General features: G+C 44.2%; 1 protein-coding gene across 1 annotated transcript in view; it reads left to right on the top strand.

Moving 5' to 3' along the window:
- The window catches only part of LOC132461389 (kin of IRRE-like protein 3), a 158,172-nt gene that overhangs the window by 71,748 nt on the left and 67,631 nt on the right, over positions 1 to 18,793 (top strand). The window contains exon 2 of the mRNA XM_060056480.1: positions 15,802 to 15,951. Within this exon, the coding sequence (XP_059912463.1) occupies positions 15,802 to 15,951 (150 nt within the window). The remainder of the gene's footprint in view (positions 1 to 15,801; positions 15,952 to 18,793) is intronic.

The raw sequence follows: 18,793 nt of genomic DNA, 5'->3' as shown, positions 1-18,793 counted from the left end.
CATTCTCTCCCTCCTTGTCTCACTCTGTCTTGTCCTCTCTCTCTGTCTCCCTCTTTCTTCTGTCTTGCTCCCTCTCTTTCTCTCCATTTATGTCTCACTTCCTTGTGTTTATCTCAACCCCTCCTCTCTCTTTCTCGCTCTCTCTGTTTCCCTCTCTTTCTGTCTTTCTCGCTCTCTCCCTCCCTTGTTTGCTCACACTCTGTCTTCCTCCCTTCTCTGTTTATCTGTCTTGCCCCCTTTCTCCCACTTGTTATGTATCTCTCTATCTCCCCCCCCTCTTTGTTTCTATCTTGCCCTCTGTCTATGTCTCTCTCCATTTCTATCGCTTTCCTTCTCTAACTCCTTTCTCTCTCTGTAATTTGCTGGAAATGCTTGGTTTACAAATGCTTTCTCTGTCTTGTCCTTTGAAATTAGATTTAGATTGCATTAGATTAGTTTCTCCTGGAAGTCTATGGAACTGTGATTCAATATTTGTTTTCTCCCCGGAAGGTGTATGATGCATCACAATACAGAAGAGGAATTTATAGCTACGAGCTACAAACACCACACGCTCTTTGTAATCAAACATTCTGTGAGACAATTGGCAAATGTTGACATTGAGCAATAAGCTACAGCAATTTACCATGCATGTGATTTTTTGTTATTTGTTTTTATGATTTGAAGTACTCAAGTTATGAATTGTATTTTGCCACATACCCTATACCATTTCCTCTATTTTCTCTGTCTCTACCTCCACCCATCTTTAAGATGTAGGAAGTTTTGAGCATTGCTCATAAAAAGGTTATTGCGGAACATAGAATTGAGGTGAATCAGCTTTCTTTTTGGTGTGGGTTCATGCTGGTGCGGTTCAGATTCATGTGTCTCTCCCCTCTGTGCTAGAGGCCTCTTCTCATGCCTAGGAACATGCTGTATTTTCGCAGCACGTCTCCAAAGTACTTTCTCTGTTTGGTTGCAAATTGGGGCACAAGTAAGTCATTCTTGACTTTTCCGGGACTGTATTCTTGGAAAAAATAACAACTATTTAACCATGGGACAGTAAAATAAACGTTTTTTTCAACCAAAATTAGCACGCATATGCATGTTTTCTAAATGCAGGAAAACCCACCAAAAAAAACGTTCAGATTGCCAGTTGTTGAATACGATTTTCTTTTTTTTATGGTATGTCCTGTTTTAGCCATGAACTGCCGGAAAACAGGGAAAATCTTCCATTTTTAACTTCCACTGGTAACTCACTGCAGACTAACTTGGATCGATCGGCAAAACAAAATAGGTAAAAATGGCAAAAAATACAGTGTCAAGCCGGGTGTAATGTTTCCATCACTGGCGGTCCGAGCTGGAGCCGAGAAGTACCTGTAACTGATGCAGAGTTATTTGTTCCATGAGTGAATGCAGAATGTAACTTTACCTCTTAAGACAAAGAACACATGTGAGTGGGTTTAGATGGGTTTCTTGTCTATCGGGAAAGGGGCTATACAATGATGTCACAGAACAACACAGAGGGGCCATTCGATATATATCAGCAGGTGAAGATTCCCCTAGATGCCCCTTTCATGCCCCCCCCCCCCCCCCCTTCTCCACAAGGAAACACTGAATCTGAGGACTTCCTGCCAACCTAGCCGCCTCCCCACCCCTTCCACCCTATACCCTCCGACTAGCTTGCGGAGGTGACGGTGGCTACATTAGCCGCTGTTAAGGTCAGGCTGTCAGCGGGAAAGTGGGCCATAATCATTGGCGACTTGACCTTTCCAGCGCAGATTAACTCCATTAGCCATGCAAGCTAGCCAGTGGTGGAGGAGAGGTGTGTGTGGTTGTGTGTTGGCGGAGAGGTGTGTGTGGAGGGGGGAGGTGTGTGTGTGTGTGTGTGTCTGGGGGGGGGGGGGGGGGGGGGTATGCTGAGAGACTGTGCTGCACTTTAGCAGTAGTGACAGTGAGGCCGAGGTAACAGGAAGTGCATATGGATCTTATTGTATACGTGCACTGTATTGTGTAACGTTTTTACTGTGGCATTTCCAGGTTAGGGGGCAGGTTCTGGTGTGTGTATGTGTGTTTGACATGAGGAAAAGCCTTGCAGCACGGCTCTGGCAGGTTAAAGTAATGCGGTCACGCCGATTTACACCGAGGCCCTCACCTTAAGGTACAGGGTGTGTGATTCCCACTGCATCAGCAGTGTGTAGGTGGTGGGGATCACAATGTGGATATATATACAGTGTGACGTCATGCACCTGTGGCTCATAGCAGGTGTCAGCAGGCATTTGTGCCTTTTTATTCATCTTGATGGCGTTGCGAAGTATCTTGCAATTTTGGTGAATTTTTTTTCATACGTATTTAATGCAACTTTTGTTCCTTTCACTGATTTGACAAACCTAACATAGTGTGTCACTTTCTGTGCATCCATTTATGTCATTCTTAGTGTCTTGGTTTTTCTGTGGTCCCTATTGTATGACACATTAACCTGGGTGAGACTGCTGCTAAACAAATATACCCCAGAATTCTGTGTAATCGAAAAATGAGGCTGGCATTATTTTCTTGTTTGGTGCCTTTAATTTGCTGGACTGCTGGTTTCGTTTGTATTATGTGTTTTTTGGTGCAGTATTTTCCAACGTCAACTGCTTTTATGTTATATTGTATTATGTTGCATTTCACTACTCAAACTCTCTCTTTCTCTCAGATCAATTATTCCTCTCTCTCGTTTCTTCTCTCTTATTCTCTCTATCACACGGTGGCTGTTCGGTTCTATTTCAGTGTATGATTGTGTGTGTGTGTGTGTGTGGGTGTGTGTTGTGTGTGTGTGTGTGTGTGTGTGTGTGTGTGTGTGTGTGTGTGTGTGTGTGTGTGTGTGTAGGTGTGTAGGTGTGTGTGTGTGTGTGTGTGTGTGTGTGTGTGTGTGTGTGTGTGTGTGTGTGTGTGTGGAGGAGTGTGTCTGTGTGTGGGTGTGGGTGTTTGTGTACGTATCTGTGTATGTGTGCGTGTGTGTGTGTGTGTATGCGTGTATGCTTGCGTGTCTGTTTGTGTTAGTGTACCTGTGCTCCAGTCGTTAGCATTTGTCTTGTCCTGTCTCAGCATGTGCTTCTCCGAGGGTCCTGCAGAAGCCAAAGCGTTAATGAGGCGGGCACTCGCAGTGACTCTCGATAACGGCGCGTCTGCTGATGCAAAAAATATTGTGCCAGGCCACTTGTTCTCTGTCACCTCTCCCACCACCTCACCTTCTCTCAGAGCTGTCATTTTGGCGAGCTCAGAGGGCCGTCGGTGAGAGAAGGGTGTCTTGTGGGGGATCGTTCATACAATGGGTGGACGTGTGGCCGACCGTGGGCTGATAGAAAGATGTCTTCTGCTCTGGTTCTCACACCCTGCGTGTGTTAAGTGTCTACTGTTGAAGGATCCTTGATGATCTTTGAGGAAAGAGCAAGGTAACAGGAAGGAGTCTATACAAATCAACATGGTTAATTATATTAATAATCAAACGCTTGGTGGTTACTGTGTTTGACTACCAATCGAAAAAGGTTGGAAACCCGATGTCCTGAGACTACACAGTAGGTATCCTTGAGTATAGATCAATTAACCCTCCCTTCTTAATAATTTATTTTTGTACACAGAAATGCTAAATGCTTGATGACAAAATTATAAATAACGATACTCAATAATCAATAATATCAATAAAAACAGTGTCACACATCCCTTTACGTATTGCGGTTCTCTGTGTTGCATGAGGATGGGTTGTGGGTCAGTGGTTGGGCTCGGCTCTCCACTGGAGCAGGGCATTGTGGGTAAGCTGGAGAGTGGCCTTTGGCGGTGCCACAGGCAACCTTTTCCTCATGGGGGAGTCGGGATGCAGTTGAGGGCCTCAAGGGGGCCAGATGAGAGGAGTGATGGGAGAGGCTGTGAGTTGGTATTGACGGAGGAAGGGGGAGGAGGGGGAGATAGAGGGGAGAGAGAGAGTATGGTGTTTTACCTGCAGATACTCAGTGCATCTCCTCCTCCTCCTCCTCCTCCTCCTCCTCCTCCTCCTCCTCCTCACCCAACCACCTCCTCTTCACCCACCTCTTCAGAGCACTCTGGCACTCCCAAGTTGACAGCTGAGGTCAGACCAAAAGGACCCCAGCGGAAAAAAGCCCCCTGGCATTCTCACCGCGTGCTGCCTGTCAAAAGGCCCCATGAAATAAACACAAACACTGAATGAGACCGGGAGAGAGAGACAGGTACAGCGAGAGGAGGTAAACAAAGAGAAGGAGGTGGGGGAGAGAGAGAGAGAGAGAGAAAGAGAGGGAGAGAGAGAGAGAGAGAGGTATTCATAGTGGGTTGGTAAACAAAAAGCAGGGGAGAAAGAGAGAGACAGGGAGAAGGAGAGAAAAAGAGTGAAAGAGAGAATGGTATAAAAAAGGGGAGAAAAAAAAGGAGAGAGAGAGAGAGAGAGAGAGAGAGAGAGAGAGAGGGTACCAAAGCGAGAGATAGAGAAACAAACAAGGAAGAGAGTGAGAGGAGAGGAAAAACATGTTAAACATGAAGAACATAAAGAAAAAGTCGGTGACGTTGAGGTTTGTTTTAAAATAGACAAATAAATAAATAAATGTGGTTTGGTAGCAAAAGACAGCGCGATATAATGTCAGAGCTGGCGTAATGTTAGTCTAATGGCTGATTCCATTAGCGCCACGCACATTCTAAGGCTACGCTTCTGAACAGTAGAGATTTAATAAAACACATTTAAAATATACCCGGAGTGAACGCAGGGATAGAACACGATGTACCCAACAAAGTTTCTGGAAAGTTTGTAATGCATTGTGTTCGGCACTTTTCTGAGTCATGTTTATTATTTTTCTTTTTTTACCTCTTGGTTTGTTTGTGTGTGTCTGAGTTTTTGTATCTGTGTGTGAGTGTTATTGTGAGTGCTTTTGTTTGGGTGGCTACGAGCATAGCACTTATACATGTCATTGTATGTGCTTTTTCTCAAGGCTAACAATAATGGAAGCCAATAGACTTGTAAGTGAACAGCCGCAGCTACAAGTAGAAGGAGGTTTAGAGAGAGAGAGAGAGAGAGAGAGAGAGAGAGAGAGAGAGAGAGAGAGAGAGAGAGAGAGTGTGAAAGAGGTGAGTAAGGGAGAATTTTAGAGGTTGAGAGAGGAAGAAGGAGGTGAGAAGGGGAGAGAGCACAAAGCATTGAGTTCCGAAGATGTTGGCTTGAATTTCAATTCGTGAGCAACCGCCTAATTGGTTTGCCGCCCTTAACCTATCAGCAAGGAGATGGTGGGATTGTCTTTGTGGATCTCCATGACAACTTTTATTTTCTGTTCTATTTTGGCATCTATTAGTCACAACAAATGCAGATTCTAGCATTAGAAGATTTCACACAGTGGAAATTTCTGCGGACTCATTTTCATGAAGAATGGGATTACCGTAGGCTACAATCTAAATTCAGGTACAGGTGTTTGTGTGACCATATATGAGTTTAAGGAGGGTGGGCTTTAGTGTTTTAGCTGATGAGTTCATTGCGTCAGCCTCAGATATAAAATGCAAACACATTTTTCAACCACCGTTGCAGTTTGGTCACTCAGATGGCATTTGCATAGAAAATCCATGAAGACAACCAAAACTTTTATGTTGTCAAGATTACCACCAAGGATGGATGTGTTCCATTACGATATTGTCGTGGACAGCTGACAGACAGCCGGATTAAAAATGAGAGCTTTGGGGCTGTCTTTTTTTTTTTATCTCCCTTTAACATTACACACAAGCTCTATCTCTTGATCGTCTCTGTGGAAGAGGACTCGATCGAAGCAGAGAAGCGAAAGAAAACAGTTTTTTTTTCTTCTGTTCCCAAACAGTTTGTCTTATCAATCACACTGACAGATAGCACTGGGCTCTGCTCATGACTTCAACATCAGTCACAGTGGGGGAAGTTTGGGATAAATGTAAGTGCCCAAATCTATATTTTCCTTGCGCTTGACTTTGCCTGGCACTCCCTGTGAAGAGTCTATTACAAACTGAGCGTGATTCATGTTCGCTCTCATCCGCGCTCACCATGGAGGGAGAAGGTTTAAATTGTCAGGTTGCCAAGATGTCCATCCGCAAGAAAACAATGGTGGATTGTGGGAAGAAAAAGCTGAATGTGCAGAAGATAACTTAATCGAGGCTTTTGAAAGTTTTCAACGTTGAATATTGAGCCTAGAGGCTGATTGTTATGTCTCAATAAGTATTGGACATGCTTGTGAAGAATATTATTAATAGGCTAAAGGGTAGCTTCATTAGATTAAATTAGATGCTTTTGGTTCGATCGTGATGTGTCCAAACCATTTTTATTTGTTTAAGAAGGGTGGATTCAAATTCAGTTGATATTTTTTCTCTATCATCCATTTAGTGAACACTCTGCACTTTTCAGTTTTCTAATCCGTCTTAAATACTTAATAATAATCATTGAAGAGCGTGATAAAAAAAGATCTGTCATCAAGTTTTATCTGTTTCGAACACACTATTTCTGCTGGAAAGAGCGGGAGAGTGGAGGGAGAAGGGGTGGATGTATGCGGAGCACAATGGTCGGTAAGTGAAATACTCACTCTTCCATTGTGCAGCCAGCCCGGAGCGGGGGAGGAGCCGCATACTGCTGTTGTGTAAAAAAGATTGAGGACTCGGGTTTGTTGGTCCATTACTTTCCTTGAGATGGGGCGCTGTGGGGGGGGGGCATGCACATCAGGGCACCTGTGTGTGTGTTTGTGTGTGTGTGTGTGTGTGTGTGTGTGTGTGTGTGTGTGTGTGTGTGTGTGTGTGTGTGTGTGTGTGTGTGTGTGTGTGTGTGTGTGTCTGTGTGCATGTGTGTGCTTGTGCTTGCATGACTCTGTGTGTGTGTGTGTGTGTGTGTGTGTGTGTGTGTGTGTGTGTCTGTGTGCATGTGTGTGCTTGTGCTTGCATGACTCTGTGTGTGTGTGTGTGTGTGTGTGTGTGTGTGTGTGTGTGTGTGTGTGTGTGTGTGTGTGTGTGTGTGTGTGTGTATGTCTGTGTGTGTACCTAGGTGTACATTGTTTTGGGTTTTCATCCGTTCTGCGTTATTGTGTGTTGTGCATCTGTGCATTTCTCTTTGTGTGTTTATTTGTGTGTCTGTCGGGTGGGTATATGGGGGCATGTGTGCGTGTGTGTGGGTGGAGGATTTCAAGAGTGCTTTCTTCCCCTTTGGAAGAGGCAGGAAGAGCCAGTATAGGGGGCATAAATAGGGTTTTATGTGGTTGTGTTAATTCCCTCACAGTAGGACCCCAGCACATCATTTCATGTGTTAAAGAATATCTTGACTATCACACCCCAAAAGATTGTCACACCTAAAACTAAATTGTATAATGCATATGAACAGGGCCGGATCTACCATTAGGGCACACGGCACTGTGCCCAGGGGCCCCAACCATTCCCAGCCAGTGGGGGGGCACCACACGAAATATATATATATATATATATATTTTTTTTTTATGAATGTTTGTACTCTTAAAATAGTTATACATGGTATTATTAAATAGGGTATTCATTTAAAATTCATTATTAAAACGAATGTCATAAGAACAGCAATATAATGATTCTGAACAATATAGTGGCCTAATGTGACAGTTAACCCCCCTCCCATAACCTGTCAATTGAGCCAGTCCAAGCCGGCTACACTTTATGTGTCATTATGTGTGTGTGTTAAAATAATAATAATAAAAAAAATATATAGAATTTTCTTTTCCTGATTTTTTTCGGGGAGGGGGGGGGGGGGGCCTTCAGACATTTGTGCCCAGGGGCCTATGATTTGTTAATCCGGCCCTGCATATGAAGGTGCAATGGTTATATTCGTGCATGTACTGTACAGCGTGTTACAAGCAGAAATACAAGCAGATATAATAGACAAAGGCACAAAAAAATAACAAGTATCCAACACAACTCGGCTGTTCAGGCACTACATTCAATTCAAATTTCCAGAACTAATTGCAGAACTTTTATTTTCTAGAGAAATGTGTTAACCTTCAAAAAACCGGCTTTGAGTTACACAGGATCATCTGACGTTTTTCTGTGGCACCCCAGGTGGCAAAAAACATCTGTTGTGTTGGTTGGCAATATGGTGCCAACACAAATCTTCGCAAACAACAGCAGTGGTTTCATACCTTGAGGCTTAGCGTCGACGGCAGTGTGTTCACTTAATGAAAGTGATATTAATGGTAATGTTTTGCTTGAGTGTCTATGCGTGTACGATGAAATACAGTTTAGGAGTGTTTTGATTATCATGTGTGTCAAAACCAAACTGTCGCTTGAGGTGTTTTGTGAAAAGGACCCATGTCAACGGCTGAGCAGGCCATGTCCTTGAATATGGTAGTTATTGGAAAACATACAGAAAATAAAGAAAAATGTTTTTCAACTTGGGTTAGAGAACTTCCCCTGGGTTTCCTTCTTTGATCATCTTTGAATATGGACCCATGTGTTTGAGATCAAGGTTCTTTCATGAAAAGCCATCATGAAGTAGAGCATGGGACGCAAGCAAACAGTTCAGAATAAGAGTTTATGAATGAACATCTTGCACCTAATCCTTTGGCATCAAACTTCATAATGAGCTGATTATTCCATTATCAAATACGGTCTTCCTATAAACTAGCGCTCTGCCCTAAATAGATGATCATCCCATTTAAGAGCTGACTTACTGTGCCATTGTACATTGATTTTATGATAAAGTGCATATAATGTCAAGCTGTATTTTTCTGGATCGAGGTAAATACATTGAGGACCTGAATAAACTCTAACAGCTGCTGGAAGCAGATGTTTGAACAATACATATTGTTTTCAATATGCTTTTGTAAAAACGCCAAGGCATGTATACTATACATATTGAACCCAGTAAACAAGAAATGCATAACTTTGTCAGGAAAATAGCGAGCTTTGAATACTAATCTCACTGTTTTGGAATCTCTTCAAGAAAAGATATTGAATATCAAACTCTTTAATCCACTCATACACTTTTTGATTATTTTTTTCTGGGGGGGGGGAATGTTAAATAATGTTTTTCATGACAGTTAAGAATTCACAATGCATCATTTTTGTAATGGAGAAAGAATGCTTCTCATCTTAAAGACTGTTAACGACTGGACTGTCTAAGACTTGCAAAGTAACACATTTTTTAAATAGCAGTAGTTGTGTGAAATGTTTAGACGAAAACACAAACACACACACAAAGCACAAAGAACAGAGCAAACACACACACACACACACACACACACACCAGAGCACAAGGACACTATTGATTTCTCAAGAAAAATAGTTATTTTTCTCTTCAGTTTATCAATCACTTGCAATTTTTCCGACTTAGGAACTGAAAGCTGAAGAATGTTGTAAAATATTGGATAGCAGCGACTTCTTTCTCAAAGGAAATGTATTCATTCTATTGTGAAGCCCTGAAACACACACATACACACACACACACACACACACACACACACACACACACACACACACACACACACACACACACACACACACACACACACACACACACACACACACACACACACACACACACGCACACACTCACAAACAACTTCTCCCACATCAATTAGTGACTGAGGTGAGGCACGGGTCAGCAAAACACACCATCATCTTCCTCAGAGCTCTGGAAACACTAATTGTTTCATTTCAATGCAGAGTGAAATAAAAACACCATGTATCTATACAATCTGTTAAGCTGTCAATAATGTAACTTCACTGAGCGCCCCCACCTCCAAACAGATTGCGCTTCAGTTCTCTCCGCCAGGACACTTTAATGTACTTTCAAACAAAGAGACAAACAAACGCTATTGCGTTTTCACACACACACACACACACACACACACACACACACACACACACACACACACACACACACACACACACACACACACACACACACACACACACCCGCACAGACTGTGCCGTGCCTTAGGCTGCATTTGAGTCTTTTGATCATGCAGAGTATGGATCAATCCGTGGATCAAAGATATCCCAGATTTCATCCATTGTCTGCTTTTTCCTTTGCTCTTGTCAATGTAAATGTGTATGTGTGTACGTGTGTGTTTGTGTGGGGGTGTCTGTGTCTCATCCGTGAAAGTAGAACACAGAAACAAACTCATGTTTGAATGAGAGGACAACTGAAGTGAGTGCAGAACTGAAGTGACTGTCTCCTATTCATTTCTATTCATGTACAAGTACAGAGGATTCAGATTCTTTTATTTTTGCCTTTTTCTTACTCAGTTTTAATTGATCAAGCAAAAAATTTCAATGGAAATTTGAATGCCCAATTGCCATGCCGATGGGCCGCTGCCGATCATGAGGCTGTGGTCACATGATTGGCTAGATTTATTCAAATACAGCTGACGTCCTTCAGTTCTTTGCAGTCGCAAAAATTGTAAAACAAATCTGATGGGAAGACAGTCGGCCTCTGTGTGTGCACTGTCTGCCTGTTACACCTAACAAAATTCAACTGTTAAATTGAGGTGAGACCAGAAAGTTTTCAAGTCTGCGTCGCAATCCACTGTGAATCCACAACAGTCGGGACGATTTAAGACGGCATATTAAAGCAGGGACAGATGGAAGGGAAAAGTACTGTGTTCTGTCTTGTTCGCAGGGACTTGTTTGTGTGGTTTTGATCCCTCCATAGCAGGATACAGAGTCTTCTAACCGCAGCCAGCCACTCAACTCCTACTGTCTCTGACATACATACACACATACACATACTGCATGTACATCTTCCATTCCCCACTAGGCTTTTTTGCTAACCACTGTTGCAGAAAACAGCCAAATGTCTCTCCTTGGGTTGGCGGCTGAGGGAGATGAGGGCTCCTCATAAACCTAATTGCATTTCAGTAAATCCGCCAAGCCTATGGGAGAGGCAATCGATTTCCCTCTTCGATGGTGAGAGCAAAACTGAGCAGGCAAGCACACATCGCGGACAAACAGGGCTCAGTTCCGGCGATTTCTAGATAAGATGTCTACAAAGCTGAATTAGAGATGATCCTTGATTCGTCCAGGGACTTCGCCCCCCCTCTGTTTTCTTTGGAGGAGCCACGATTAGTTTGTGGGCGTTTGCATTTAAAAGAGACTGCTTTGCCATTGTAGCACTACGTATGTATTGGTGCAAGGACACAAAACACCACCGGCCTTCTACGAGAGCAATGTGGTTATTTTTCTCCATGTTATTAAGGACACCATTTTGGTACGTATCACACCAGCGTGTGTGTGTATGTGTGTGTGTGTGTGTGTGTGTGTGTGTGTGTGTGTGTGTGTGTGTGTGTGTGTGTGTGTGTGTGTGTGTGTGTGTGTGTGTGTGTGTGTGTGTTAGCCAACAGGCTAGGTCAATTATTATACAGAGAAAAAAAAAATGCTCAGGCTCAATTTTCACAATTTGTCTTTGTGTCAAAGCGCCAACGTCGCGACAATTTGGCGACTGGAAATCGAAGGATAATGCGGTAGTGGAGTTACATGGGAACCAGGCGAGGGGATCGTCTCTCTTGGCGAGGAGACAGCGTTTTCCTGTTGTGATTTGCCTTTGCCGGTCCTATCCCGCTGCGAAGCTGCAAGGCGTAATGATGAGACTCATTTCAGCCATTCAGTCGCCCATTAGCTCCTGCCCTGCTGTGTGCACATACACTGTCAAACAAGAGAGAAGCCAGGAAAACGAGGCAAGATTGTAACATTATACAGTCACCAGACACCAGACACATTTTTTCAGATGTACATAAACCTTGTTTGATTGAAGTATGCCCGCAAGTATAGATGTAAATAATCCACCCCCTGCTGGGATACCCGTAGGCACCTCGTATGCTACTTGAATACGTCTAATTGGGATGTGTGTACAGATGTTAAACCCAAACCACCGATGCTAAAGTTGAGAGACGCCGGCCGGGTGGGAGTTATTGGAAAGCACCGAGGAGTTGGCGTGTTCGCACAGCTGCACACACGCTGGCTCGCTGTGAATGTGGCTAAATATGTCAATACCGTCAAAAGCCGGGTCGGCGGTGGGGGGGGCATCTTGACACACTCAGGGGGTGTAAACTGTTGAGATGCCGTTCACTATCTACAAATAATGATCCAGTGCAAAGCTAATTGAGCAGTTTAGAGCTGTGAAGCACAGCACTGCATGTGGTTTTTGTTCAAGTGTCAGATCCAATGGATTCGTTCAATATGAATACCATGAGCCGAACCCAGGTTCAAGTACGTCTGACTGGTATTGGTCAAGTCCGTTGCAAGAAAACCCCTTGAAAGAACGACAGCAAGAACAGCAACACATTCAACATAAGTAATTATCCTTGGTATCCAAGGGCAGTAACCCACTTCTTCATCTTCCCGTTCTATCTCCAATCAAGTCAGTTCATTCCAATGGTTCTTTTGAAAAGATGTAATCTGCTCATCGGGATGTGAGCTAAATGGTTATGCGTTAGTCCAATGATAGTATATTTAGCGGTAAACCAAAAATTATATATGTATTCTGCTAAAGCCTAAAGAAGCAAGCTTGATCATTATGCTATTGATCATGCCCTCGTTTCTGCCGAAAGATTGAACAAGAGCATATATCTTCAGTAAATGAATGCATCGTAAGTGCGCTGTGCTGGGGGGAGGCCCAACAGAAAGACTATCCTCGGTTGTGTGCACTCCTGTGTGTGTGTGTGTGTGCCAAAACAGCCGCTTGTTTGTATATTTTTCCCTTAAAATTGCTCAGAGGATACTTTACGTCCCTTAATTGAAAAATCACATCATCATCTCCTTCTTTATGTCCTCGTCCAGGGATAAACAAAAGCCGAGCGTAAGTCAGCACACGGCTTTGCCTCAACTTATATCTTTTAACATCTCTCTCTCTTGAAGCTTTGTGGGCTTTTTTTGGCGGAGATTGTTTTCGGGTCTTCTGTGTGTGTGTGTGTGTGTGTGTGTGTGTGTGTGTGTGTGTGTGTGTGTGTGTGTGTGTGTGTGTGTGTGTGTGTGTGTGTGTGTGTGTGTGTGTGTGTGTGTGTGTGTGGATGGGCGGTATCGATAGTAGAGTTTGAGGGATAGCGCTGTAGGGAGCTAGCGTAACGGCCAAGCCTGCTGTAACGGAACAGCATGGGATGAAAGGCTGACCTTAAGTTAGCTCGGTCACTGATCACAGCCTACCCACATTGCTCCACTGACCAATCACGTCGTCCGCTCCTCGCTCCAGCAATCCAAGCCAAGGTTTTCCTAATTTATTATTTTTTTACATTTCATTATTTTGTATTTGTCTGCTGGTGCTGATCTTCAAAAATAGCCCGGATGACAATCATGTAACACCAGCCCCCAAGACATGCTCACACGCTGGGCCGAGGGGAACACAATCAATGGAGATATAGATGGAAGAAATAGATATAGGAGATGGAAGGAAAAGGGGCGAGGGGGTGGGGGTTGAGGGTAGACTAGTGTGGGGTGGAAAGGGGGCTGTAGTGGTTGGGTGGGGGTGGTGGAAACGTGGGCTGAGTGCTTACAGTTGATGTTGTATCTCTGCGGCGCCTTGCCAGCAGCAATCAAGACAAGCACAGCTGGGAGTCCGAAGGCTGAAGGAAAACAGCCCAACTGGAGCGGACATTAACGGACAACCTCAACCTCCGCCTCCATCACCACCACTACCACCATCGCCGGCGGCAGAAAAACAAATGAAACACAGAAAGAGAGCAAATAATTGCTGCACATTTTATATACCAAAGGTCAAGTCGGTGTTTGTAGCGTAACTTATGCTTATGACTAGAAAGAAAAATAAGTTTTCTCTCCAGTTCCATATTTCTGCTCCGCTGGGAAGACTGACAGATCTGGCAGATTTACATGACACATTGACAAGTGGAAAAGCAGCGAGCAAAGCAAGCTGTCTTCTCGGAGAGCGTCTTCGAGCGTTGAGTTATGATTACGTTCTCTGTACCACGTCTATGAGCTATTGCCAGTTCCTTTCTCTTGCTCGACGTGACAGCCTTTCTAGTATTGCATGTCAACTCTCGGGGCAAGATAGTAAGTAATAAGCTAAGGTTTGTGGGTCGGGTGTCTGACACCCTAGTTGAAAGGTTGTGGTTTGGAACCTTACAACGTCTGCGATGTACCTGAAGCCATCCTCAGCACAGTACTTAACCCCAACCTGCTCATGATTGGCATGTACTCACTCACCCTGAATGCTTTGCTAAAATAAATACATAGTAATTAGACATCCGATCTAACACTTATCTATAAAAAATAACAAGAAGTGACCACTGGTGAGTAGCCCATGAATCTATGGACCCTTAAGATTCATAAAAACAGAGGAACAAAGAGGTTGTTAGCGCCAGTTAAAGACTTCCCACCCCTCTAGCAAGGCATCAGGTGTTAGTTGCACTGTTTTGACACATCCAGCTGATGCCAGTTAGGCTACCGTGGACGGTTCTCGTTGCTTTTCACAGCCTCTAATTTGGCAGTGTGATGTCTATTTAATGTTTTGAAAAAATTGGCAAGGTTAGCACTTTCTAGTTGTTTATTTTCCAGGAAAGTTTTCAGAGTGCTGCAGAATGAAGTATGCTCATGAAAATATGTTTTTGTCCACATCATTTTGGTGAAGTCATAATATGACAGGGCTTATGTTATGTTAATACACGGTTTATAAGTCTCATCAGACTTTTTTCAAATAAGGACCAATGGTTCAGGTTCTCTCTATTTGCATTGTGCACAGACTCTGACCAAGAAGGTCGGTCAATCATAATCACACGTTTAAATATTATGGTTGGTTTACTGAATGAGCCTCGCACCAAACAACATTAAAAGACTCCCTCGTAATTTTTGTTATAGTTAGTTTCAAATAATCACAAAAGTCAAATAAGATAGCACATTTTGATGGCCCGCTGATGTATAACAGGACACACATCATTCTCACCTTGCTATACTGTATGTCCTGGAGATATATCCTAAATAGATATTTAGTAAAAAGTATTCTAAAGGCTGTGTAAATAGTCAAACTTTCCAAAATTTGGATCGACCTCAATCGTCAGGGTGAGGCTTGGATATCAGAACCCAAGCCAAGGTGAGGAGGAGTAGGGGGGAAGAGTAGGAGCAGTGCTCCAAAGACTAGACGGTAGTTAGCCAACGCGACACTGCGCAGGATCGACAACTAGATTTCAGGGGGGGTGAGCGGAATAGGGGTGCCAATTACTAAAGCAAACGCTGGGCCAATAGGAGTGTGGGCGATGTCATTGGAGCCGCGGGCAATCGTCTGCATCGCCATATGGACGCTGCTGCCATGCGTCCTAAATGAGGTTGGGAGCTGTCGACAACACAGATCCCCGGGGGGCTTTTTGTCCTCCCGCCCCCAGCCATGTAGGACGCACAACACTTTGAAAGAAATCTTCACATGCATCTGGCTAATTCTGCTAATTCAGCCGCTCTCCAGGGGTTGGGTGCTCATCCATGGCAATCTCCACGGGGGGATTAAACGCTGCCATAACCAATTTGATTTATTTTCTGAAAGCTTCTTGAGAAACTGAGCGGCAGTTTACGCACCACAGATCACTTGCAAGAATCTCTGAAAACTGTATGTAGTTTGCTGACTGGCAGATACCCAGACAAAAAGTATGTGCGATCGAGTCCTAAGGCTCATGCTATGCCAACTACTGTAAGTGGGAACATGATGACTTTGAGAGGAAGGAAAACCTCTATTGTCCAATTTCAATCACAGTCTGCTGCTGCAATCTTTGTCATTTTAACATTGCCTTGAGCTCAAGGGCGGCTCTGCAGGAGCAACGGCCTCCACTGTGGCCTCGTTGATTCACGTGGCATGACTTAACCGCCAGCTTTTCTGTGTGTCTTGGTTTCCAGGGGCGGGACCTGTGTTCACACAGCAGCCGACAGACCTGGTGGTGGTGGCGGGCCAGCCGGTGACGCTGCCCTGCTCCATCCCCGGCTACCACGGCATGGTGCTCTGGCTGCGTGACGGTATGGCCCTGGGGGTCAACCGAGACGTCTCAGGTAAGGGCCCTCACTAGAAGCTCCGCCAGTGGCTAATGCAGCTGCTCTGTAAAACACGCACACACGCATTGTACGCATATGAGACGATGAGGTGATTCAATAGACATGAACGTGTGTATAGATGATATGTAATTGTTTGGTGGTACTTTAGCTTGGATACACAGTGAAATACTAAAATACATTATTGTTGAAAATAGGAAGGAAACTGCTTTTCACACTTTCTAGCTAAGGCTCTGAAAACCTTGTGTATGTGTATGTGTGTGTGTGAGACTTAGAATCTGTGAGACTTAGAATCTGTACGAATGTGTGAGTGTGTGTGGTAGTTTGTGTGTGTGTGTGTGTGTGTGGTTTTGTGTTTGAATCAGTCTGTGTGTGTGTGTGTGTGTGTGTGTGTGTGTGTGTGTGTGTGTGTGTGTGTGTGTGTGTGTGTGTGTGTGTGTGTGTGTGTGTGTGTGTGTGTGTGTGTGCGCGAGTGTGTGTGCGTGTAATTCCCGTTCATCACTGAACATGCTAATTGCCGTTCAGCACCAGCATGCGACTGTTGACCCGGAGAGATCAGCAGAACATCACTACACCTGTCATCACCTGATCTCCCTGCTTGACAGCTCCCCCTCCGTCTGCTCCGCCCTCCTCCTGGCACCACTTATCAATACGATATCCGCCATATTACCTCGGCTCAGGAAGAAAGGGGGTATTAAATCTTCCCCTGATATAAACTGGATGAAGTGATTAAAAAACTCAGAAGAATCCAATGGATCGGAAAAAACCAGGGATGAAAGCGGTAGGTTTTACAACTCTATGACTGGGCTGTGTTGAATTACGTGTTTTTTTGGGCGAGCAGCCGCGTTGAATCAGCTTCAAGTATCTCAGACAAGGTGCATCTTGGGAGAACTCTGATCTCTTCTAGTCCGTGCAACTGGGTTGAAGAAAGTTAACATTTATCACAACATCTGCTCTTCTGGCAGATGGTTTATCAGGTTCTTTTTACAGCTTATTTCAGAAACGGCCTGGACCACACAGACACGCGTGAGTGTGCGCCTTGATGTGTGTATATGTGTTTGTGTGTTCGTCTAAACAGACGGCCCCAGCTCAATAAAATCCTCCTCAGCCTACCAGGGATGGCTCAATAAAAATCCATTTCAGCGTCCGTCAGGCTAACAACGAAGATGTAAACAGACTCACACTGCAACGTACGCACACACGCGCTCTCCGTCCACACTATGACAGAAATACACTCTCTTTGTCCGTGGATTTTTTCATTTGCAAAATCCTACCCCCCATAAATCTTCATGTGATAAATTTTTAAGCATCTTAACAGGACAGAAGCCCCGCCCCCTTCTTCCTCCTAGTTCATTTTGGCGTCGCCCGTTGTTCACTAATTGGGCCTCCGAGGACGTTTGTCTACGATTACATCCATTCTGTCTCACTGCGGGCCCCGTCCCTGGTGCCACTGAACCCAGGCATAATGACCGGTCCCCTGGGGACACTGCCCGCGCCTAACTAAACATCACTATCTACTCTGCTCGGTGGAGGGGGAAGGCCCGGTGGACTGCAGCACACTCACACGCATTATCACACACACACACACACACACACACACACACACACACACACACACACACACACACACACACACACACACACACACACACACACACACACACACACACACACACACACCTACACACACACAGTACAGTGTGTATGTTTGTAGGTTATTGATTGAATGCATGTGTATATGTGTGTGTTTTTTTGGGGGGTTACTGATTGAATATGCGTGTGTTTGTATGAGTTTGTGCTTTTGTTTATGGGTGTATTATTGAATGCCTGTGTGTGTGTGTGTCTGTGGCTGATTGCATGGATGTCTTTTCGATATGTGCAGTGCATGAATATGTGATAATCGTGTGCATGTGTGTTTACACTTTTTGTCTCTGCCTTTGTGAATTGGAGTGGATGTTTGGATGTAGATATATGTTTGGGTAATTGCATGCCCGTATGCATTATTCATGTGTGTAAGAAGAACCGTATGCGTCTTTGTGTGTGTGTGTGTGTGATTGTTAGAGACAGAGAAAATGAGAGAGGGTGTGTATTAATGGTTTTGCCCATGTAAGTGATTCTGTCATGGTATAAGTGTTATTTTTTTCGCTCGTGATTGCAGATCAGTGACAAGGGCTAATGCGAGCGGGATTGACTTAAACGGTGCCAGTGCGTTTGTTATGTGTTGACAGCATAATAAGCCATTTCTCTTACCAGGGCGAACCCAAAAAAACAAAACAACACAGAGCCAGCCGTTCTGCTGACAATGCTCTCATTTAAACATTATATTATTTCAATTGTCAGTGGAGGGAAAAAATAACCTTGGAAGTAGAAAGATATTAGTGGCGAAAGATAATGGCACTTGTGAAACTAAACACCATTGGCAATTCCGATTTAATAGGCCGTATGGGCGCTGGAGTAGCCTATTAACCTAAATCAAAAGTACAAAGTCAATGAGGGAATAAGGATTGACATGCAACGCCTATGCAGTCCAAATGGGCTCTGAAAGGAAAGGTGTTGTGCAGAGTTCAACCGGCTACTAACTTCCCCCCTTCACCCCCCTTTTATGTCTTCCCATCTCTCTCTCTCTCTCTCTCTCTCTCTCTCTCTCTCTCTCTCTCTCTCTCTCTCTCTCTCTCTCTCTCTCTGTCTCTGTCTCTGTCTGTGCTCTCTCTCTCTCTCTCTCTCTCTCTCTCTCTCTCTCTCTCTCTCTCTCTCTCTGTGTCTGTCTCTCTGTCTCTCTCTCTCTCTCTCTCTCTCTCTCTCTCTCTCTCTCTCTCTCTCTCTCTGCTCTCTCTCTCTCTCT

The sequence above is a fragment of the Gadus macrocephalus genome, chromosome 7, assembly GCF_031168955.1.
Source record: "Gadus macrocephalus chromosome 7, ASM3116895v1".
NCBI lineage: Eukaryota > Metazoa > Chordata > Actinopteri > Gadiformes > Gadidae > Gadus > Gadus macrocephalus.
Note: the sequence above shows the minus strand (reverse complement) of the source record. Positions and strands in the feature narration are given on the sequence as shown.